The sequence below is a fragment of the Bufo bufo genome, chromosome 11, assembly GCF_905171765.1.
Source record: "Bufo bufo chromosome 11, aBufBuf1.1, whole genome shotgun sequence".
Classification (NCBI taxonomy): domain Eukaryota; kingdom Metazoa; phylum Chordata; class Amphibia; order Anura; family Bufonidae; genus Bufo; species Bufo bufo.
Window position 1 is genome coordinate 92,263,473 of NC_053399.1, and position 24,991 is coordinate 92,288,463.

Consider the following 24,991-nt stretch of genomic DNA (forward strand, 5'->3'; position numbering starts at 1 on the left):
GTTGTTTCCTGTCCTGGAGCGGGGACACCCTCCTGTGAGTGCCGTTGTGGAGGCTATTGGAAAAACCAATTACCGGTAAGAGTAATTATCTCTTTCCCAATCTCTGGACCCTCCGGAGTTTGTGAAGGCCCACTCTACTAGAGCTGTGGCTACTTCTTTTGCCTAGAGGAGTCTTCTGCTTCTCGACGTAATTTGTAAAACTAGATGCCAGACTAGCTGAGTTTTCAGCCTTTGGGCAGACTATTCTTAGTTCTGCCAGGCAGGAGGGTCCTCCCTACGGGTTTCTTCTTACTATCTCCCCATCTGTGCTGCTGGTATGACGTAAGGGAATCATTAATTTCTAACGATAATTTGTTTTCTCTTTGTCCTAACAGCAGCACACAAATATCCCACCCTAGTAAGTCTAGTTTTTTTCTTGCTATAAACACAGTGGGCTGGGGGTTGACTCCCTCCTTTTAAGGGGATACTTAATTGTTCAATTGAGGTATTATGCTTGGGCTCATTAAACATTCCGCCAGTCCTACCAGTCCACGGTGGGTGGTTAACCCCATCTGTGCTGCTGTTAGGACTAAGGGAAAACAAATTATCGTTAGAAATTAACAATCTTTTTCCCCGGCTTGTTATAAAGCAAATATAAAAACTGACCTTTTGGAGGGAACTTAATGGTAGTGTAGCAGACGTCATCATCTTCAGTATAATCGGTGGCAGAGGCTGAAAAAGTATTAAAATTATACATAAAACCAGTAGCTTTGTGATTGAGACAACATGTTTAATGGGATTTTCCAGTAAAAATGTTTTTTTCCCCCACCTTCATCCTCCATGACGGCACTTAAGATTAGATTGACCCTCCCACCAGGTAGGGACAGAAATGAATAGGATCCAGCTCCACCTCAGGTTAGGAGAGGTTGCAGAATTTGCTGTATGTTTGGATCTGTCTGTGACAAGGTAGCCGTTGGGTCTTATCGAAATCATCAAGGAGAAACAAGGAACGTAGCCCTTGAGGAGATGGCAAATCAAACTTTTGGATGGGCAGAAGGTCATCTTTGTTCTCTGTGATACGTATAAAAGAGAACTGAATACAAGAGCAGACTTCTTTTTTTTAATTTTTTTTATTAAACTTTTTATTCGTTTTAGCAATAAAACAATACGATGTATCGGTATTACATTTAGACATGTCATGTAGGATTAAAAGGCATAAACATTTATATAACAGTGAAACCATTTTGAAATGGTTTACATGTACTATAGCGCAGGTCGCTTAAAGTTACATCTAGCCTGCCCAGTCATATAGATAAAGGTGTGGCCAGATATGTCCCATGTGGTCTAACAAAGTAAAAGAGAGAGAGGGGGGGGGAAGAAGTTAGGTACAGGGGGGCGGGGGGGGGGGAGAAGTTAGGTACAGGGGGGCGTGGGGGGGGAAGGGTAGTCCTACAGACAGACAGACAGACTTTTACATCTGAGAGGTCCTCGAAAGGTCAATGGATCTGTTCCTGTGGCCTTAGTATATATAAGGAGCAATGTTGAATAAAGTTAGCTGCGAGAGTTCATGTCGTAGAACATAGGACGTGCGAGGGTATGGAGATGAGAGAAACAATTATAATTGGTATGAGGAGAGGGTGGGGGGTGCGTTATGTGGGGAAATGTCGATGTTAAGCCCAAGGGTTCCAGATGGCTTTGTATAAACAACTCACCAATTCTTCTAACCGGTATAAGGAGTCTACTTTTTCTGTCCATTGTGCTAGGGTTGGAGGTGTATGTGCTTTCCAGAACGTAGGGATTAAAATTCTAGCTGCGGCAAGAAGCTGTCTCGTTAATACGAGTATTTTTCGGGATTTTATCTGGAAAGAGGTGTAGTAAGCAGATTTCTGGAATAAGAGGGAGAGTAAGGCTACTTTCACACCTGCGTTAGGTGTGGATCCGTCTTGTATATGCACAGACGGTTCCACACCGATAATGCAAACGCTTGTATCTGTTCAGAACGGATCCGTTTGCATTACCTTGAACAAAAAAAATATATTTTTTTTTCTTTTGTTCATGATAATGCAAACGGATCCGTTTTGACTTACACTGAAAGTCAATGGGAGGCGGATCCGTTTTCAATTGCACCATATTGTGTCAGTGAAAACGGATCCGTCCCCATTGACTTACATTGTAAGTCAGGACGGATCTGTTTGGCTCCGCATCGTCAGGCGGACATCAAAACGCTGCAAGCAGCGTTTTGGTGTCCGCTTCCAGAGCGGAATGGAGGCTGAACTGAGGCAAACTGATGCATTCTGAACGGATCCTTATCCATTCAGAATGCATTGGGGCTAAACTGATCCGTTTTGGGCCGCTTGTAAGAGCCCTAAAACGGATCTCACAAGCGGACCCAGAAACGCCAGTGTGAAAGTAGCCTTAGTCCAGTAACTTGGTTTATTTGTTCAAAGGCAGAGGACCGGTATGGTTTAATAAGAGGACAAGACCAGAGTAAGTGGAAGTACGTTCCCATGTGTTGGCCACATCTCCAACAGCAGGGATCGTAGTTAGGATTATATTTATTTAGTAATACTGGGGTAAGGTGCCATCTGACTAATATCTTATAACCACTTTCCTGCATTCTTACACACCTGGAGGATTGTTTAGGTGCTAAAAAGAGCCTCTGAAGTTCATCAGGTATGAATTTCCTGCCTAAGTCAGATTCCCATGCCTGGATGAAGGAGTGTGTTATATCTCCTGATGGTGACAGTAGTACCTTGTTAAGGGTTGATAACACCTTTTTGGGTGGTTTCTGTTGAGCGAGGAGGGATTTAAATTTGGTCTGTGGTCTATTAAAGTTTTCTGCAGGCATAAGCTGTTTAAAAGGAAAGCTTAAGTTTGTTATAGAGTAGTGGAGATAAAGAGGGACACTGTAATTGTCTAGTCAATGCCTCATAAGAAGGGAATGTGTCTTGCGATAACAGAGTCAATGTTGGTAATGTTGAGTTTAATCTCTTTCGGTAAAATATTGTTGTAGTTAACATCTGTGGTCTCAGAAATATCTCTGATTTGGTTCAGCGGAGATGGGAAGGGGGAACATTTTGAGCTAACCCCTTCTAAATTCCAAATTCTCCAAGTATTACAGGTTTTGGGGAGGGATGGACACTGTCTAAGTGGGAATTGTAGAATGTCTTCTTCTATAGGTATCCATAATTTTTGAGGTGGACTGCCTGAGTAAATATCTGTGGGGTAGGGAAATCTATACCTCTGAATTGTCTCGGAAGTTGAAGTGTTGAGTATTTAATATGCAGCTTTTTAGAGTTCCAGACATATTTAGTGTCTTGTTAACCATTATATAAAAGGAATTCGGAATATGTATAGGCAATGCATGTAGCAAATATGTGATTTTCCTGGAGGCTCCCCAACGGCACTGATGGGAGGGTGTCTCCGCCCCCTGGACAGGAAACAACACGGAAGCTGAAGTTTAAAAGGTCTCCTCTCCTTACCTAAATCAGTGTTGTTTCCTGTCCCCGGGTCGCGCGAAAGTTCCTCATGTGTGCGCCAGGATTTTATATGGGAGGGCTGTGCAGAGGATAGGGGGCCTCGGGGACGCGTTGCCTCCCTTCCCCGTCCTTTGGCATAAGTCCTTCGCTGGAAGGCAGCCCCAGGCTCCAGTCCCTTGCTCCTGGTCTTGGAGCAAGGAAGATATATCCGTATCGGAGCGTTCTGTGGGCGTAAACTCCCAGGTCAAGATGGGGGGAGTCTCGTTTATTGGCTGTGGGCGTCATCACGTGCCTGCGCATGCGTCATGCCGATGCCCGCTTTAAAAAAAGAGCCGGGAATGCCGGTTTTCTGTGGTGTCTCATCTGCTCTCCTTAGGTCGGCACCTATGGATTTGGAAGCCGCCCGCAAGCCCAAGGATCCTGCCTCAGTTGCCCTCAGCCTGGTAAGCCTCCTCTCAAAATTGTCAGATTATGTTGGGGGGTTGTAGTTCCCTTCTTTCACCCTGGGTCCTGGTGCTGGTGGAATTTTTATATGGTCTTTGATCCTACTAAATTCGTAAATTTGATTACTTTTAGGAAAGGGAAACCTCCACCGCCACCTGGGGCTGATTTAGGTCGCAAGAAATGCGCAATTTGCCGAAAATCTTTTTGCTCTAAGAGCCCTATACCCTAAATGTACTGAAAAGATTGTATCAGAAGAGTCTCCCTCTCTTATGGACTTCATGCAGAGCATTATTAAGGAAGAAGTCAATGCAGCAGTGGAGGCCCTGGGACCTGCACCTATAAGACAATGGGGGCATATCCTAGCGATATGCCCCCATTGTCTGAGATGAGAAAACCCCTTTAAGCATTTTAGATTGGATGTTGTCCATAACCAGGACCTCTCCTTCGGACGCAGAGTCCTTTCTGCATTAGTCCCTCCCTAGTTTATTTCTATGTTAATCATCCTGGCAGTGCCGTTGTGGAGGCGCCGGGAAAAGGGTTAATTACTCTTACCGGTAATTGGATTTTCCAATAGCCTCCCCAACGGCACTGGGGTATTTCCCACCCTTATGTTCTTTCTGAGGTTCAGTCGATTATGTAAAATTTTCTGTTTGAATTAATATATAATTTTTTGGGCATCTCCACCGTGTACTCTGTTATTTACTGATTTAGGTAAGGAGAGGAGGCCTTTTAAACTTCAGCTTCCGTGTTGTTTCCTGTCCAGGGGGCGGGGACACCCTCCCATCACTGCCATTGGGGAGGCTATTGGATAATCCAATTAACGGTAAGAATAATTAACCCTTTTTGGCCATATGAGACACTTAGCGACATTTTTGCGACCTAGCCATGACCTATATGGGGTAGGCCAGGATGATAGTGTTTTAGAAATTTCACTTGGTAAAGGAGGGAAGTTAATTTTGGATAATTGTGAAGTGTCCGAAGAAATCTTTATGCCTAAAAATTTAATATGGGGTTGTAACCAATCAAAGGGGGATATGTCAGAGAGTAGGGAAAATTGGTGGCTACGGAGTGAGATATTTAATACTTGGGATTTGCTCATATTAACTTTAAAGTTGGAGATCTTGACAAAATCTTGGAATAATTTTTCTATAATGCGAAGTGAATCCGACGGGTTGGACAACAGTAATAACAGGTCATCAGCATATGCTGCAGCCTTGTGTTCTCTGCCCCAACAGCTAAGGCTACTTTCACACTGGCGTTTCTGGGTCCGCTTGTGAGATCCGTTTCAGGGCTCTCACAAGCGGCCCAAAACGGATCAGTTCAGCCCCAATGCATTCTGAATGGATAAGGATCGGTTCAGAATGCATCAGTTTGGCAATGGGGACGGATCCATTTACACTGACACAATATGGTGAAATTGTAAACTGATCCATCCCCCATTGACTTTCAATGTCAGTTTTTTTTTACAGAGTAATGCAGACGGATTCGTTCTGAACGGATCCGTCTGTGCAGATACCAGACGGATCCGCACCTAAACGCAGGTGTAAAAAGTAGCCTAAGCCCATGAATTCGGGAGTCTTGTCTGATTTTTTTATTTTTTTTGCAACAAAGTCTCCATCAGAACAAAAAGTAGGGGGGATAATGGGCAACCCTGTCAAGTACCGTTGGAGATACAGAACACAGGCGACGGAAAGTCATTCATCAGAACTCTATCTGTGGGACCTTTATACATAGAAAAATTAAATATTGCCTTAATAAACATCGGCGTTATACCGGTGGCAGAAGTGAGGATTGTAAATAGTCCCAATCAACTCTGTCGAATGCCTTTTCGCCTTGTCAGTACTGAGCAGTATCAAAGGTTTGGCTGAGAGCTTGGCATATTGAATCAATTGTAGAACCCTGTAAATGTTTTATTTTCCCTCCCTATTGGGCCCGAATCCTACTTGATCAGGAGCAATGAAAGAGGGAAGAATGTTCTGCAGCCTATTTGCTATAATTTTTGCAAAAAGTTTCAAGTTAGTGTTAAGAAGATAGATTGGCCAGTAATTATTACATAGGTCAGGATCTTTCCCGTCTTTGTGTGTTATTGATATTTGAGCTACTAATGTTTGTTTATGAAAGGGGATTCCATTCAACACTTCATTGAACAGTTTACTCATGTATTGGATAAAACAGTCCTGAAATGTTTTATAATAAAAGGAGGATAAGCCATCTGGGCCAGGGCATTTATTCTTGGGGGAATTCGCAATGGTGTCTTTAATTTCTCGATGTGTAATAGTTGAACAGAGACTTTGAGACTGTTCTGTCATTATTTGAGGTAGGGTTAAGGAGGATAATAAGTAAGATATCAGTTCTTTTTGGGTAGTGATGTTCCTGCGTCTTGTGAGGATTGTAAATTCTTAAGTTGGGTGTAGACGTTGCTGAATTCTCGTGCTCTTTCTTATGTTTTATATCGGGAATTGCCGGAGGAGTCTTTAAGGTTGGAGATGTATGATTTGGCTCTCCTGTTCTTAATCTGGGCTAGCATAAATCTAGTTGGTTTGTCCCTGTGGGCGTAATGCCTATATTTTGCATATAGATAAGCTTTAGCTGAGCGCAGATTAAGAGCGTTTTTCAGTTCCACCCGTAGAGCTGTTAAGTCTGCTAAGTGCTCCTTAAGTAGAGATCTCTCATGTAGACACTCCAATTTTTAAAATCTTTTGCTGTTCCACTATTCCTTTTGCCTTTTCTTTATTGGAATGAACGGAGAGGGATATGAATTCACCTCTTATATGTGATTTATGGGCTTCCCAAAGTGACTGCATAGAGACCTTCTTATTGTCATTTATCTAAAAAAAAAAACTCCTCCAAATATCTCTATCTTTTGAACATTTTATTTATTTTTTTGTAGTAAATCATTTAATCTCCAGCAATGGGAGCTTAGGGGAGAAGAAGGTATTGTATACACCAATTCTATCGGAGAATGATCCGATAGAACTTGAGTCAGTATGGAGGAAGATTGGTAGGTAAGAATATGTAGTCGATTCTTTGGGAGAAGTTATGCAGGGCGGAGTAGTGGGAGAAATCTTTGACTGAGGGATTAAAGGCTCTCCAGGAGTCAGACCTGTTTAAGTTTCGCTAATGCTCTATAGCTAATCATTGTTTTTCCACCAAATGTATCAATTAATGGATTTATTTTAAAGAGACGTTAAAGTCACCTCCCATGATAAGTATACCTTCAGAAAAACATGACAGTTAAGGGTAGAAATGAGCCATGAAATTTGGCCTTTATTAGGAGCGTATATGTTCCCTATGGTCACTGTAAAATTGCCTATCTTTCCCTTTAATAAAGAGATAACGGCCATCTGGGTCAATACACTTAGCTAATAAGGAGAAGGCTATATTTTTACTTATTCCGATACTGACTCCTTTCGAGGCTTTGCTATCTGAGCCAGAATGGACCCAAGTGGAGAAATATTTTATGTTCATCGTGGGGATGTGTGTGTCTTTAAAGTGTGTCGCTTGTAGCATACAGATGTCCGCTTTGTGTTTCTTGAGAAAATAGACTACCTAACCTCGTTTGGACGAAGATTTCAGTCCACGCATGTTGTAAGTTATTATTCTTAGTCTCGTCATTGAAGTATAAAAATAAGTGGATGATTATATATGTGACTTCTATCAATGCCCAGGACCTATATTGAGAAAGGGGGCAGGTGTGAGCAAGATAAAGAGGGAAGGGAAGATGAGGGGTACAAAATATGACAAAAGATAGAAAATGATTGCAAAGATAACTGATGAAATACGAATATGGAACGTCCATCGTAAAACTATAAAAGTAAACGAAAATAATATACCAATAGGGGCGGTCAGTTCGCCCTGAAGATATATGGATGAGAATGAAAGTTGTGGTCTCTGGTACCATAGTCGGAGAGACTCAACTATCTTAATGGCGTGGTGAGGTAGGCAAAGATAGAAGAAAAAGGGTTGAAAGCAGGGGATAGCAAAGATGGAAGCTTAAAGTTGTTGCAAGAAAGCAACTGAGTTTTATAATCAGAGAGTAGAGAAATGATGTACATTATGGGTGGAATCGCGGGACCAAACAGATCCCTTCAGTCTCTCCCAGTAATGACCTAACTTAGGTGGGGGGAAAAAGGCGTGTACTAAGTACTGTAGGAGAACAGTAGAGATGAAGAAGGAAGTCATGTAGGTTGGTATAGTAATATCATATTAAATAAAGTAGAGGAAAGGTTAGTACTGCGGGGAAAGATGTCACAAAGTTAGAGTTGAGTGAACTTCATTATTGTCTGGTATAAAAATTGTAGGAACATTTATACCTTGAATAAGATAACTATAATCTCTCGTAGTGGGAGGGATGGATGGGAGGGTAGGGTGGTGGGGTTGATAGTGATATCAAGCTAATTAAAGGAGTATAAGAGGGGAGAATGGGGAGGGCAAGAGATAATTAACCACCAGAGCTGATGAAATAGATAATGCAATATAGTCCCAGCGAACACTGGAGCTTTTCAGGTGGTGTCAGCGATGAGGTTCTTGTGCGTCAGTTTTCCTGCTTTTTTTCTTGGATTTAGTGTTGTGGCTGTAGGAAACTTCTTCTCAAGGAGTAGGTGGCATTAAATGGGGTAGATTAGCTAGACCTGTCACTGTTGACCAGTCGGGATTCTGAAGGTCTGGAAGCTCTAGAGCAGCGTGGACTTCAGGGAGGTCAGATGATGAACGGACCAGGAATCTCTTCCTTTCAAAGGAGAATGTAAGTCCAAAGGGGAATTTCCAGCTGTATTGGATTCCTTTGGATCTGAGGGCTTCTGTTAGTGGTTTGAGAGCTCTCCTTTTTTGTAAGGTTTGTGGAGATGGATCTTGGAAGATTCGGATTTGCGCACTCTCATATTCAATATGCTCAGATAGCCTTGTATGTTGCAATATTTTTTCTTTCACTCTGTAGTTTATAAGACGGCAAATGACGTCACGTGGCTGTTCAGAGTCTTTGACTTTTCTCCGTAGTGCTCTGTGTGCTCTCTCTATGACAATGTCTTCTGAGCAGGCGTCTTTCAGGATTTAAAGATTATCAGTGTTTCATGTATGGCTGCAGGAGCTACACTTTCTCGGAGGCCTTTTATTCGTAGGTTATTTCTGCGGCCTCTGTTCTCTTAGCCTTCCAGAGCTGCGAAAGCGGCGTTAAGAAAGTTTTGCCAAGTGGACATACTTTCAGTAATCTGCTAAAAATACCTTTAATAAATGGGTAGTAGGCTAAAGTTGCCCTGGTGAAACTTGTTTACACAGACTAATACCGTGTCAATTCACAGAAAAAACAAAAACCAAAAATGAGATTTTTTTCCTTCTTTATCACAGGTCGGATTATAAGGGAAAAGGTGTAGGTAACATTGGTACAAGTATGTGGGTTACTGATGTAAAAGGGATCAATATGTCCCTAATTACAACCCTATGGCTAACTCACCCTAGGGACGCCTCCTCATGTTGGGGGTGCCCTGTCCTCGTGCCTAGACCTATTATCACCCTAGAACGACCCTATATACCATATTGTGGGCTGGACTATTTGTTGTTAGTCTCAAAATATACCTATATAGGATACTGAATAAATATATAAAAAATACACACACTCCAACGCGTTTCTGCCGCAACAACGGCTCATCAGGGGGTAATGATCAAGATGTGTAGTATAGATCATAGATGAAGATCAGTATAGATCATAGATGAAGATCAGAGAAAAAAATAAAAAAATTATACTTAGCTCCCATGAGGTTATGGTCAGTTGCAAGTGTTCACATCAGAGTGATGTATGCCTGAAAGGTCACAGTATGAAATGGGCATTACTCATAGTATACTTATCAATATTAAATATATCGATCATAAACATGTGATAACTTACTGATGGGGACTCTGACCGAGCTTACGCCGTGCGATGGAGGAGCTAACACGGCTTAATTTTCTATGGGTGCGCTGATTATTTAAAGCCTGGCGCCTTAAATGTCTGTCCGGCGTCCTTTTCGGTCCTGTGACAGTCAGATAGACGTCACATCCGGAGTTTGAAACGCACAGAAGGACGCCACATCCGGGACTTGAGACGCACAGGAATAAAGTCACTTCCGGTGATTTGGAACGCATAGTGAGGTCACGTCCTTCATTTGAAACGCAGATGAATGCGGGCTGCAGGTCTAATTGGATTCCTTTTAAACCTTTAGGCACAATTTTATATTCAATGTAGCTCTCCAGAGATCTCGTCTCCCACCATGATTTTATATTTTCTTTATAAGCAGTGTAGAGATCTCTGAATGCTACTTTGCATGACGCAGATGAAGTCAGAGTTTCGAGCACTTAGAGATCTGGAGACAGATAGGAAGATTGTCCTAAAGCCATCTGACAAAGGGGGCAATCTGGTGATACTCGACCATTTAAAATATCAAAAAATGTGTCTAGACTTACTAAATGACAAAAAAAGCTACAGGGTTTTACCAGGTGACCCTTCACCAATATTTTTCTCACAACTAAAATCCCTTCTCCAACAGGGTCTTGAGCAAAAGGTAATCAGTAAATCTGAATATTCCTTTTTACTCCCAAATACCCCACAATTGGCGACCTTTTATGGACTACCAAAGGTCCACAAGGGACTAAATCCCCTAAAAGGCCGTCCAATTGTCTCCGGAATAGGCTCTCTTACTCACCATTGTGGAGTATACCTGGACAAGGTATTACGGGACTTTGTGTCGTGTTTACCTTCGTTCACCAGAGACACAATGGATTATATATTTTTTTTGCGCAAAATCGAGACCATTCCGATTGATCAGGATGTCTTATTGGCAACTATCGACGTAGAATCGTTATACACGTCGATACCACATGAAAAGGGACTGGCAGCAACCATGCATTTTCTCTCATCCAGGGGAATACAATTTCAAAATCATAACCAATTCATCATAGGTTTACTGGAGTTTACACTAACACATAACTTCTTTTTATTCAATGGTTCTTTTTATCACCAGCTCAGGGGGACAGCGATGGGGAGCCCCTGTGCCCCGACATATGCAAATCTCCTCCTGGGCTGGTGGGAAGATAAGTTTGTCTTCCCGGACCATGAGATGTGGTGGAATAACAATATCGTGTTTTGGACCAGATATATCGACGATATATTCCTGATATGGAACGGCAGTAGAGATGAGTTCAGTAAGTTCATTGACATTCTCAACCACAATGATGTGGGGCTTGGGTTTACCTATGACCTACAATCAGTTTCCACTACATTTCTAGATGTGGAAGTGAAAAAGCAAGGTGGAAATCTTACCACAACGGTCTTTAGAAAACCTACAGCAACAAACAATATCCTCCACTGGACGAGGCATCACCCCCCCCAGCCGTAAAAAGAGGGATCCCAAAGGGTCAATACCTGCGCATGCGCAGGAATTGCTCTAATAACGAGTCATTCCATCACGAATCCAAAAAGCTCCAGAATAGGCTCCTACAAAGGGGCTATCCCCAACCTATCTTGAGAGACGCTTTTAAAGTAGCTGCACAGAGAGACAGAAGCGAATTGCTAGTACCCAGACAAAAAGAGCCAAATGACAACCTTATCCGGATCATTTTGACCTATGATGCCGCAAACAAAGATGTTAGGGCTATTCTTAAGACTCATTGGCCTATCCTTAGAATGGATACTGATCTTTCCAAGGCGATATCTCCCTATCCACTTATTACATATAGGAGAGGGAGTAGCCATAAGGATAGACTAGTACATAGCCACTACACCGGGCCTTCAAAAGAAGGCACTTTGCTCGATAGAAAACTGGTGGGTGTTTTTAAGTGCGGTACCTGTAAGGCCTGTAACTATATCCGTACCACCAAGACGGTGACCTGCTCAGCAACCAAACATATCCACACAGTAAAGGATTTTATCAATTGTAAAACCAAATGTGTAATCTATATAGGACAATGTTCTTGTCCGAAGGATTACATAAGTAAAACCTTTAGAGAAATGAGACGGCGCGTCTGTGAACACATTAACGATATAGCAAAGCACAAGGACACACCCATCGCTAACCATATTAATGAGCATCATAACGGCGACGCAAAGTCCATCGTTTTCTCTGCACTTGAGACTGTTCCTCTACCTTTGAGGAAAGGCGACTGGGACCGAAAAATCTTGCAAAAAGAAACAGAATGGATCTATCGTTTTCGGTCCCAGTCGCCAATGGGTCTCAATGAGAGACTAACCTACACCTGTTTTCTATGACCTGTTCTTTCTCCCTACGGTTTTTATTCCCGCCTCTACCTCTAGTATCAATATGAGCTCTAAGCTGTGTGGACTGGCACCTAAAGTGCCGCCTTTCTTGCAATGACCTATATCTAGTCATCATGTATCTCTCTCTTTTTGTTGGGATCCGATCTGGTCTATCACTATAATGTGGGTGACCCGTTCCTTTCCCACTGTCACTGTTTATATATAACAGCATTTATTGTTTTTCTTCCATCTATTTACACAAAAACATACAGAAAATATATATTTGGCTGTTATTTATTATATCCTAAACGATGGGTGCGCCCCAGTAACAAATTTATAATCATTCTAGATCTACATAGATAATATATAGACCTGTAGTTAACAGTACTCACATACACTCCTGATCAAAAGTTTAAGACCACTTGAAAAATGGCAAAAAATCCTATGTAGCATGGCTGGATCTTCACAAGGTTCCAAGTAGAGCTTCAACATGCAACAAGAAGAAATGGGAGTGAGACAAAACATTTTTTGAGCGTTCAATTTAATGAAAACAACGAATAAACTGAAACAGGCTGTTTTTCAGCTGTTCAAAAGTTTAGGACCACATGCCTTTAAAAGGCCAAATCTGTGCAAAGATGTGGATTTATTGTCATTTTCTGTCAGGTAGTCACACGTTGTGATGGCAAAGGCAAAAAAACTCTCCCTTTTTGAACGTGGTCGGGTTGTTGAACTGCATAAGCAGGGTCTCTCACAGCGCGCCATCGCTGCTGATGTGGGACGCAGTAAGACAGTCATTTGGAATTTCTTAAATGATCCTGAGGGTTATGGAACAAAAAAGTCAAGTGGAAGACCCAAAAAGATTTCATCAGCACTGAGCTGGAGGATCCAATTGGCTGTCCGTCAAGACACTGGACGATCCTCGACCCAAATTAATGCCCTTACTGGTGCTGACTGCAGCCCCATAACCATCAGACGGCATCTGAGACTGAAGGGCTTCAAAAACAAAAAACGTCTTCAAAGACCTCGTCTCCTTGAACGCCACAGAACTGCTCGTTTGGACTTTGCAATAGATCACCAAACATGGGACATTCAAAGGTGGAAGAAAGTTTTATTTTCTGATGAGAAAAAATGTAACCTTGATGGTCCTGATGGTTTCCAATGTTACTGGCATGACAAGCAGATCCCACCTGAGATGTTTTCTACGCGCCACAGTGGAGGGGGCACCATAATGGTCTGGGGTGCTTTTTCCTTCAGTGGAACAATGGAGCTTCAGGAAGTGCAGGGGCGTCAAACGGCCGCTGGCTATGTCCAGATGTTGCAGAGAGCATTCCTCATGACTGAGGGCCCTCGTCTGTATGGTAACGGCTGGGTTTTTCAACAGGACAACGCTACAGCACACAATGCCCGCAGGACAAGGGACTTCTTCCAGGAGAATAACATCACTCTTTTGGCCCATCCTGCGTGTTTCCCTAATCTAAATCCAATTGAGAACCTTTGGGGATGGATGGCAAAGGAAGTTTACAAAAATGGACAACAGTTCCAGACAGTAGATGGCCTTCGTGCGGCCGTCCTCACCACTTGGAGAAATGTTCCCACTCACCTCATGGAAACACTTGCATCAAGCATGCCGAAACAATAACGGCAGAGCTACTCATTACGGAGTTCATGTTTGGAAGTTGGATTTCTGTTTTGGGGGGGGGTTAGTTTTTTTTTGGAGGTGTGGTCCTAAACTTTTGATCAGATGAAAAACAGCCTGTTTCAGTTTATTCGTTGTTTTCATTAAATTGAATGCTCAAAAAATGTTTTGTCTCACTCCCATTTCTTCTTGTTGCATGTTGAAGCTCTACTTGGAACCTTGTTAAGATCCAGCCATGCTAAATAAGATTTTTGGCCATTTTTCAAGTGGTCTTAAACTTTTGATCAGGACTGTATAGCGACATATGCGTTTCAAATGAAGGACGTGACGTCACTATGCGTTCCAAATCACCGGAAGTGACTTTATTCCTGTGCGTCTCAAGTCCCGGATGTGGCGTCCTTCTGTGCGTTTCAAACTCCGGATGTGACGTCTATCTGTCACAGGACTGGAAATGACGCCGGACAGACATTTAAGGCGCCAGGCTTTAAATAATCAGCGCACACATAAAAAATTAAGCCGTGTTAGCTCCTCCATCGGATGGCGTAAGCTCGGTCAGAGTCCCCATCAGTAAGTTATCACATGTATATGATCGATATATTTAATATTGATAAATATACTATGAGTAATGCCCATTTCATACTGTGACCTTTCAGGCATACATCACTCTGATGTGGACACTTGCAACTGACCATAACCTCATGGGAGCTAAGTATAATTTTTCTTTTTTTTTTACTCTGATCTTCATCTATGATCTATACTGATCTTCATCTATGATCTATACTACACATCTTGATCATTACCCCCTGATGAGCCGTTGTTGCAGCAGAAACGCGTTGGGGGTGTGTGTATTTTTTATATATTTATTCAGTATCCTATATAGGTATATTTTGAGACTAACAACAAATAGTCCAGCCCACAATATGGGATATAGGGTCGTTCTAGGGTGATAATAGGTCTAGGCACGAGGACAGGGCACCCCCACCATAAGGAGGCGTCCCTAGGGTGAGTTAGCCATAGGGTTGTAATTAGGGACCTATTGATCCCTTTTACATCAGTAACCCACATACTTTGACCAATGTTACCTATACCTTTCCCTTGTAATCCGACCTGTGATAAAGAAGGAAAAAAATCTCCTCCTTATTTTTTGTTTTTGTTTTTTTCTGTGAATTGACACGGTATTAGTCTGTGTAAACAAGTTTCACCAGGGCAACTTTAGCCTACTACCCATTTATTACAGGTATTTTTAGCAGAGCACGTCTAAGTTTGATAATCAAATCGAGTACACGTAAGTAATTGAGTATCATATGATATAATTTTTGATATTTTTTTTAAAAATCTACTTTCAGTAATGTTGCTACATATAGCCGTTTGTGCATTTTCGAGTTGTTCCACTCAGGTGCCAATATATTTCACTTCATGCTTTTATATTTTGTAGGTCCCTTAAAGGGTTTCTATCACTTCGTTTCACCTATTTAGCTTTCAGACACTAGCGATCCGCTAGTGTCTGCTTTATCTAACCATCCTAATATAAGAGCTTATTGTCCTGCCGTTTAGCTAAAAAAATAACTTATATAGATATGCAAATGAGCCTCTAGGTGCTATGGGGGCGTGATTAGCACCTAGAGGCTCCGTCTACCTTAACAAACTGCCGCCGCCCAGCGCGTCCCTCCAGCCCGCCCATCTCCTCCGGAATGCGATGCTCCTCGTATTCGGCGCATGCGCAGTGAATGTCTGATCGCTTCCCTGCTCAGACATCTCCACTGCGCCTGCGCCGATGACGTCATAGTGCTCCGAGGAACAGGCGCAGTGGAGATGTCTGAGCAGGGAAGCGATCAGACATTCACTGCGCATGCGCAGAACAGAGACGCGCACGGAGAGGATCGCTTCAGCTGGAGATGGGCGGGCTGGAGGGACGCGCTGGGCGGCAGCAGTTTGTTAAGGTAGACGGAGCCTCTAGGTGCTAATCACGCCCCCATAGCACCTAGAGGCTCATTTGCATATCTATATAAGTTATTTTTTTAGCTAAACGGCAGGACAATAAGCTCTTATATTAGGATGGTTAGATAGAGCAGACACTAGCGGATCGCTAGTGTCTGAAAGCTAAATAGGTGAAACAAAGTGATAGAAACCCTTTAAAAGAGGGTCTAGCACTTTGGCCAGTGTTTTTTCCAGGGATTTTTGTAGAAAGGAATGAGAAATTGGAAGAGAGTCCTGGTGTGATGGACTATCCGTCTCGCTGTCTGTGTCATCTCCAGTATCTACTTGAGCCACAGATAAGGAGGCTTTGGACTGTGTGTTCACTTTTTGAGTAGGTGAATTGGAGTTTTTCTTTTTTATATATTTATCCGTTCGGGGGAACATTAGGTTTTTGGGAGATACTGGTAGCTTTAGGAGCTGCTTGGCCTATTTTCACTATGATAAGGTAAGTATTTTAGCAGAAATACTGTAGTAATTGTTGGTGGGTGCCTGCAAACACTTTTAAAAATTGGGGCAGATTCCCACTACAGAAGTAGTGCGTCACTTATTTTGGTGACTAACTGTAGATTAGATAATTAGACCTCTGTGTTGGTCCGGAAAGATTAGAGCGTGGCTCTTAGTACAGTAAGGGGTGGGCAGAAGAAACAGGGAGTAGCGGGGGAAGGGAGGGGGTTGTGGTCTGGTGCCTTTAGTAGGAAAATTGCCTTACAGACCTCTTAACTGTGTTATCCAGCCGAAAGATGAAAGCAAGTAAGGCACAGTCTGGCGAAAGCTCCGATAGGCCGCCGCTTCCTGTCGGACGAGTCTCGGTTGCAGCCTTGTGTCGGATGGAAGGTTTCTCGTCCCACCGGAATAGCAGAGGATGTTCTTCAGTCAAACCGGGTCTGTTACTGGCTTACAACGGAGGGCTGGAGGTTCGCGGGTTGGTTAAAGGAGGGTCGGAGGCCGCGCCATGTGGGCAGGCCTCAGTCTAACAAAGTGTGAATCGCCTCTAGATGGTAAAGACGGAGGGTCACAAAGAGTACGTTGGGAAGCACTGTGAGATTGTGTGTGTTTCGGCTATCTCTGGGCTGAGTTAATCCACCGATGGCCAAGGATTTAACTTTAAGAGCTGGAGAGCTCATTGAGACGCGTCTTGGCGGTTCAGCGGCCGGCCACGCTCCCCCCCCCCCCCCCCCTCCCCCACAAGAGCAGACTTCCTAAGTTGAGTAAGGCTGGATGCAAAAGAGTTGAGACTGGATCTCATTTCAAGGGTTCTTAAGAAGATCAAGAAAGAAAGGACATAGTTTATCTTAAAAGCTCCAGTGTACCTCAACAAGTCTTGGTTTCCTTTTGATAAAGAAATTATCTGTAGAGGGGCCGTGCCAAGGATAAAGAATCTGTTATCTTAGGAGCCAATTTTCCATCCTAAAGTAGACAGCCTACGGTTAGCTTCCTGGATCCTGAAAGGCTGATTCTTAAAGCTAGGGATCTTTCAGATGATGTAACTAATTCTATGGCGGCAATCAGGAAAATGGTCACTTCTGGGATTTACTCAGAAAGAAAGCCTCTCCTTTTAATACAATCAGGTTTGAATTTCTTTCAGGAGGACTTCCAAAAGGGACTGGACCTAGTTCTCTGAGGGAAAAAGTTTCCACCCTAAATACTGTGAAAATACGAGCAGATTGCTTTTCATCCATGCTTGATTTGAATTTCTGAAGGAGGTAAATAGATTGAGACCTGAACTGAGGTCCTTAAAGAGGACCTATCACCGATCCTGACATTGTGAACTAAGTATCATGACATATACAGCGGCGCCCAGGGATCTCACTGCACTTACTATTATCCCTGGGCGCCGCTCCGTTCTCCCGTTATGTCCTCCAGTATGTTCGAGGACTTGGTTATAGTAGGCGGAGTCTGCCCTTGTTCTGCGGGCGTCTCCTCCTTCTCCTAGGCTGTAGCGCTGGCCAATTGCAGTGCAGAGCTCACAGCCTGGGAGAGAAAAACCTCCCAGGCTGTGAGCTCTGCGCTGCGATTGGCCAGCGCTACAGCCTAGGAGAAGGAGACGCCCACAGAACAAGGGCAGACTCCGCCTACTATAACCAAGTCCCGAACATACCGGAGGACATAACGGGAAAACGGAGCGGCGCCCAGGGATAATACTAAGTGCAGTGAGATCCCTGGGCGCCGCTGTATATGTCATGATACTTAGTTCACAATGTCAGGATCGGTGAAAGGTCCTCTTTAACTCCACCTTGTTACTTTTAATCTGGTCTTGTCTGACCTGTCCGGGGGTTCCATTTAAACCTTTGGAAAATATCTCCTTAAGGGCTCGTGCACACAAATGTATTTTTGGTCCGCATTTTGAGCAGGTCAGATGCGGACCCCTGCATTTTATTAGGACAGCAAAAGATGCTGACGTGTGCTGTCCGTATCTGTATGTCAGAACATCCTACTCTCCGCATTAGTCCTAAGACTTCTTACTCTAAAAACTGTTGGGGTAATTTATCAAACTGGTGTAGAGTAGAACTGGCTTAGTTGCCCATGGCAACCAATCAGAATCCACCTTTAATTTTTGACAGTTGCTTTGGAAAATGAAAGATGGAATCTGATTTGTTGCTATGGGCAACTAAGCCAGCTTGATAAATGACATGACCCTATGTGTTTCTAGTGGGAATTACCTTGGCCAAAAGAGAAGGTGAAATCCAGGCACCGAGGACTAAGGAAACATTCCTCAGGGACTTAGATGATAGGCTAGTCCTTAGATTTGATCATTCCTTTCTTCCAAAGGTGATGTCAGATTTTCACAGGCAGGATGAAACGGTCCTTCCCTGTTTTTGTGAGAACCCCCCCTTGGAAGAAATTAGATTTTTTGTTTATCCAATTCCAGGATAATACAAAGCAAGCGATGAGGTTCCTCCAAGAAAAGGCTCATTTGACTAGGGCTATGTCTGCTTCATGGGTGGAACATAGAGGAGCTACAGTACAATTGAACAGATAGGTAAGGCGGCCACATGGTTTACTCCTAATACTTTCATCAGACACTACAAGATTTATGTTAATAGGTCTCAAGAGGTAGGCAAGTCCTACAGGCAGTGGTCCTGCCCTAAAGTTTTTATATCTGGTAGATCTCATTGTAAGTGATGTTGTGGCAGATGAAGGGGAAAAACATTATTACTGTACTCTTACTAGTAGTTTTCTTTTCTTGAATCCTCCACTACGGCATGGCATATCTCCCACCTATACATATATATAATTCCTTATTGGTGATAGATTTGGTTGTAAGTTTGCTGGTGTGTATGGTGGTGGTTCTGCTGACTCTCCTAGGCCAGTGATGGCGAACCTTTTACAGACTGAGTGCCCAAACTGCAGCCAAAAACACACTTTTTTTTTTTTTATTGCAAAGTGCCAACACTGCAATGTAACCTGAACAGTACAGTCCTGGCACAGTTTACATTTGGCCGGTTATGGACATGGTAACATTCACCACTCCAGGCATTCTCATTACATTATCAGAATTAGTCTTTAGTTACCTTTCTGGCTCAGCCGTGCTACATAGGGGCAGTATTATAGTAGTTATATTCTTGTACATAGGAGCAGTATTATAGTAGTTATATTCTTGTACATAGGGGGCAGTATTATAGTAGTTATATTTTTGTACATAGGAGCAGTATTATAGTAGTTATATTCTTATACATAGGAGCAGTATTATAGTAGTTATATTCTTGTACATAGGGGGCAGTATTATAGTAGTTATATTTTTGTACATAGGAGGCAGTATTATAGTAGTTATATTCTTGTACATAGGAGCAGTATTATAGTAGTTATATCCTTGTACATAGGAGCAGTATTATAGTAGTTATATTCTTGTACATAAGAGCAGTATTATAGTAGTTATATTCTTATACATAGGAGCAGTATTATAGTAGTTATATTCCTGTACATAGGAGGCAGTATTATAGTAGTTATATTCTTGTACATAGGAGCAGTATTATAGTAGTTATATTCTTGTACATAGGAGCAGTATTATAGTAGTTATATTCTTGTACATAGGAGCAGTATTATAGTAGTTATACTCTTGTACATAGGAGCAGTATTATAGTAGTTATATTCTTGTACATAGGAGCAGTATTATAGTAGTTATATTCTTGTACATAGGATGCAGTATTATAGTAGTTATATTCTTGTACATAGGAGCAGTATTATAGTAGTTATATTCTTGTACATAGGAGCAGTATTATAGTAGTTATATTCTTATACATAGGAGCAGTATTATAGTAGTTATATTCTTGTACATAGGGGGCAGTATTATAGTAGTTATATTTTTGTACATAGGGGTAGTATTATAGTAGTTATATTCTTGTACATAGGATGCAGTATTATAGTAGTTATATTCTTGTACATAGGAGCAGTATTATAGTAGTTATATTCTTGTATATAGGAGGCAGTATTATAGTAGTTATATTCTTGTACATAGGAGAAGTATTATAGTAGTTATATTCTTGTACATAGGAGCAGTATTATAGTAGTTATATTATTGTACATAGGAGGCAGTATTATAGTAGTTATATTCTTGTACATAGGAGCAGTATTATAGTAGTTATATTCTTGTACATAGGAGCAGTATTATAGTAGTTATATTCTTGTACTTAGGCGGCAGTATTATAGTAGTTATATTCTTGTACATAGGAGAAGTATTATAGCAGTTATATTCTTGTACATAGGAGCAGTATTATAGTAGTTATATTCTTGTACATAGGAGCAGTATTATAGTAGTTATATTCTTGTACATAGGAGCAGTATTATAGTAGTTATATTCTTGTACATAGGAGAAGTATTATAGTAGTTATATTCTTGTACATAGGAGCAGTATTATAGTAGTTATATTCTTGTACATAGGAGGCAGTATTATAGTAGTTATATTCTTGTACATAGGAGGCAGTATTATAGTAGTTATATTCTTGTATATAGGAGCAGTATTATAGTAGTTATATTCTTGTATATAGGAGTAGTATTATAGTAGTTATATTCTTGTACATAGGGGTAGTATTATAGTAGTTATATTCTTGTACATAGGATGCAGTATTATAGTAGTTATATTCTTGTACATAGGAGCAGTATTATAGTAGTTATATTCTTGTATATAGGAGGCAGTATTATAGTAGTTATATTCTTGTACATAGGAGAAGTATTATAGTAGTTATATTCTTGTACATAGGAGCAGTATTATAGTAGTTATATTATTGTACATAGGAGGCAGTATTATAGTAGTTATATTCTTGTACATAGGAGCAGTATTATAGTAGTTATATTCTTGTACATAGGAGCAGTATTATAGTAGTTATATTCTTGTACTTAGGCGGCAGTATTATAGTAGTTATATTCTTGTACATAGGAGAAGTATTATAGCAGTTATATTCTTGTACATAGGAGCAGTATTATAGTAGTTATATTCTTGTACATAGGAGCAGTATTATAGTAGTTATATTCTTGTACATAGGAGCAGTATTATAGTAGTTATATTCTTGTACATAGGAGAAGTATTATAGTAGTTATATTCTTGTACATAGGAGCAGTATTATAGTAGTTATATTCTTGTACATAGGAGGCAGTATTATAGTAGTTATATTCTTGTACATAGGAGGCAGTATTATAGTAGTTATATTCTTGTACATAGGAGGCAGTATTATAGTAGTTATATTCTTGTATATAGGAGCAGTATTATAGTAGTTATATTCTTGTATATAGGAGTAGTATTATAGTAGTTATATTCTTGTACATAGAAGCAGTATTATAGTAGTTATATTCTTGTACATAGGAGGCAGTATTATAGTAGTTATATTCTTGTACATAGGAGGCAGTATTATAGTAGTTATATTCTTGTACATAGGAGCAGTATTATAGTAGTTATATTCTTGTACATAGGAGCAGTATTATAGTAGTTATATTATTGTACATAGGAGCAGTATTATAGTAGTTATAGTCTTGTACATAGGAGCAGTATTATAGTAGTTATATCCTTTTACATAGGAGCAGTATTATAGTAGTTATATTCTTGTACATAGGATGTAGTATTATAGTAGTTATATTCTTGTACATAGGAGCAGTATTATAGTAGTTATATTCTTGTACATAGGAGGCAGTATTATAGTAGTTATATTCTTGTACATAGGAGCAGTATTATAGCAGTTATATTCTTGTACATAGGAGGCAGTATTATAGTAGTTATATTCTTGTACATAGGAGCAGTATTATAGTAGTTATATTCTTGTACATAGGAGCAGTATTATAGTAGTTATATTCCTGTACATAGGAGGCAGTATTATAGTAGTTATATTCTTGTACATAGGAGCAGTATTATAGTAGTTATAATATTGTACATAGGAGGCAGTATTATAGTAGTTATATTCTTGTACATAGGAGGCAGTATTATAGTAGTTATATTCTTGTACATAGGATGTAGTATTATAGTAGTTATATTCTTGTACATAGGAGCAGTATTATAGTAGTTATATTCTTGTACATAGGAGCAGTATTATAGTAGTTATATTCTTGTACATAGGAGCAGTATTATAGTAGTTATATTCTTGTACATAGGAGCAGTATTATAGTAGTTATATTCCTGTACATAGGAGGCAGTATTATAGTAGTTATATTCCTGTACATAGGAGGCAGTATTATAGTAGTTATATTCTTGTACATAGGAGCAGTATTATAGTAGTTATAATATTGTACATAGGAGGCAGTATTATAGTAGTTATATTCTTGTACATAGGAGGCAGTATTATAGTAGTTATATTCTTGTACATAGGATGTAGTATTATAGTAGTTATATTCTTGTACATAGGAGCAGTATTATAGTAGTTATATTCTTGTACATAGGAGCAGTATTATAGTAGTTATATTCTTGTACATAGGAGCAGTATTATAGTAGTTATAGTCTTGTACTTAGGCGGCAGTATTATAGTAGTTATATTCTTGTACATAGGAGCAGTATTATAGTAGTTATAATATTGTACATAGGAGGCAGTATTATAGTAGTTATATTCTTGTACATAGGAGGCAGTATTATAGTAGTTATATTCTTGTACATAGGATGTAGTATTATAGTAGTTATATTCTTGTACATAGGAGCAGTACCAAAAATGGTCCGGGCAGCTCATAGAAACGTATTTTTTTTCTCAGCAGGGAGTGACAGCACAGCAGGACGGTCCTTCCAGGAAATAGACAATACGAGTCATAACAACATGTACAATTTTTGTGAAATCCGTTCAGCCTCTTTACCAAACTTAATACTATGAAACAAAGTAATCAAATGAAATGATACCTAGGTCACCTGGATCTCTGGTTGGCTTCCTTTTGGAGACTAATATGTTTAACTGATGCCTTTTTCTGAAGATCAGAAAAGCTAACCCAATGAGGATGACCAGTAGAGTCACAGAGACTGTTGGGTACAAATATCTGTTATGTCCATGTTCCTCCATGTCTATGAAAAGAGCAAATCATATATATATAGATGTCATACATGAGTGAAGTAAACGTATAGCATGAAGCACTAGTATGTTACATCCGCTGTAGTCTGACCAAGCATTTGGTGGCATTGTGGTGAAAAGGAATTATGTAAATGTTAACTCAAGCTGTCCTCGCTAATTTCAGTAGGACCATCTAATGTGTATAGGTGCCTACTGACTCCCCCTGTCAGATGTCTGGTTAATTATTGGCATTTCGATATATACTTGATCCTTTTGTTCCCAAGGAGAAAGGCCACTGCCATAGAAGCTGGGTGTGAATCTGTATGGGGGTCAGGAGAGAACTGTCGACCTAACTATTCTTCAGCTGACAACTAGCTGAAACGTATGGCCAGCTTTATTCTGCAACTTGAGACCCAAAGATATTTCGTTAGATTTTCTACTCACTGTATTTCCGATTCTGGACATAAACTGGTGTCTCTTGACTTCGTTTCAACACTCTGCCGTCTGATGTTCTCCCTGTACAGGAATAATTGCCAGAATCCTCCAGCTGAGCGGACAGAACTTCATATTTATCAGATGTGGTAAATCCCTGGGCTTCTCCCCCATCTCTGTAGAACGCAAACTGTAGTTCTGTGCGCTGTCTGTATGGGCTAAGCCTGGTGTCACACGTCAGGGTCATGTCATCACCTTCAGTAATATTGGATGGGGTCAGTCTGATCTCTGGATGGGAGAACAGCGCTGTGGATGAAGGTGGTAATGTACATTCATTATTAAAAGGAGCAAATAAAATGTGAAGTCTTGAGCAGGTACTGGAGGTGATTGGATTCGACGGAGCCTTTCGTCAATACATAAGGGCATTATACTCTGACCCGTGGGCCAGGATCCATACCCCAGGTGTCACGGATGGTGTACAGGAAACAAGACAATACCATATAAACAATGTCTCTTTGGATCCACAACTAAGGAACAAAGGGAGACCCCTGCAGTAGACCTGCCGCTCTCCCTCACTGCTCAGCCTATGCGAACACCCCAAAGGTGGATGGGCGCATATCCACGTTCCTCGGCTATCTATTACCTGAAGACCCTACAATAGTGAGGGGACACGACCACCGGCTCCCTACACTGACACCTGGATCCAGAAAAGAGAAAATCATAAATACATAAACAGCACTTATCTTGCAGACGGCAGACGACTGAGGACTGGGAACTGGAAACAGCATGCACACACACTCCAGGAAGTTGTATCAGCCGCACACTACTGCATTATGGGGAGGAATTTAAAGGGCAGCAATCAGTCCGACTTCATGACAGCTGAGATAGACTAACGAGATGAGAAACTAAACCAAAACAAAGAAATTCAAGGAGGAGGATCTGAGAAGCTCCTGTGAGCGCTTCTCAGCTGTCTGGCTGTGACACCAGGGTTTTTGTCACAGCCTTTTAGGTTGGGCAAGGGTACTTGACAGGGATGTCCCCTGTCCCCCCTTCTATTCAACCTGGCCTTAGAACCCCTGTCCAGGAAGTTAGCTGGAGATAGCAAGATTGAGGGGATTAAAATAGGGAATAGGGAACTTAAACACGTTCTATTCGCTGATGACTTATTATTTTTTTTGGAAAATCCATACAGAGATTTACCCCATTTGTATCAATTGCTATCTGAATTTGGTGTTATGTCAGGATATCGAGTTAACGCAACTAAGTCTGAGATCCTATTTCTAGGCCCCACTATTCCAAATACTGTTGAGAGGCCACTGGGAGTCCCCCTTCAAATAGCTACTAAGTCAATTAGATATCTAGGTATTCA

The 24,991-nt window shown here is 41.1% G+C and overlaps 1 protein-coding gene across 3 annotated transcripts in view; it reads right to left on the bottom strand.

The window, feature by feature from the left end:
- Positions 1–24,991, bottom strand: part of LOC120981641 (Fc receptor-like protein 5) — a 59,489-nt gene that overhangs the window by 12,613 nt on the left and 21,885 nt on the right. Inside the window, exons 7-9 of one of the 3 annotated variants that reach the window (XM_040411217.1) lie at positions 23,635–23,928; positions 23,046–23,162; positions 646–711 (exon numbers count right to left, since the gene is read on the bottom strand). In XM_040411217.1, the coding sequence (XP_040267151.1) occupies positions 646–711; positions 23,046–23,162; positions 23,635–23,928 (477 nt within the window). Of the gene's footprint in view, positions 1–645; positions 712–23,045; positions 23,205–23,634; positions 23,929–24,991 lie in introns of all 3 variants that reach the window. The other 2 variants (XM_040411216.1, XM_040411218.1) reach the window with 2 other exon arrangements.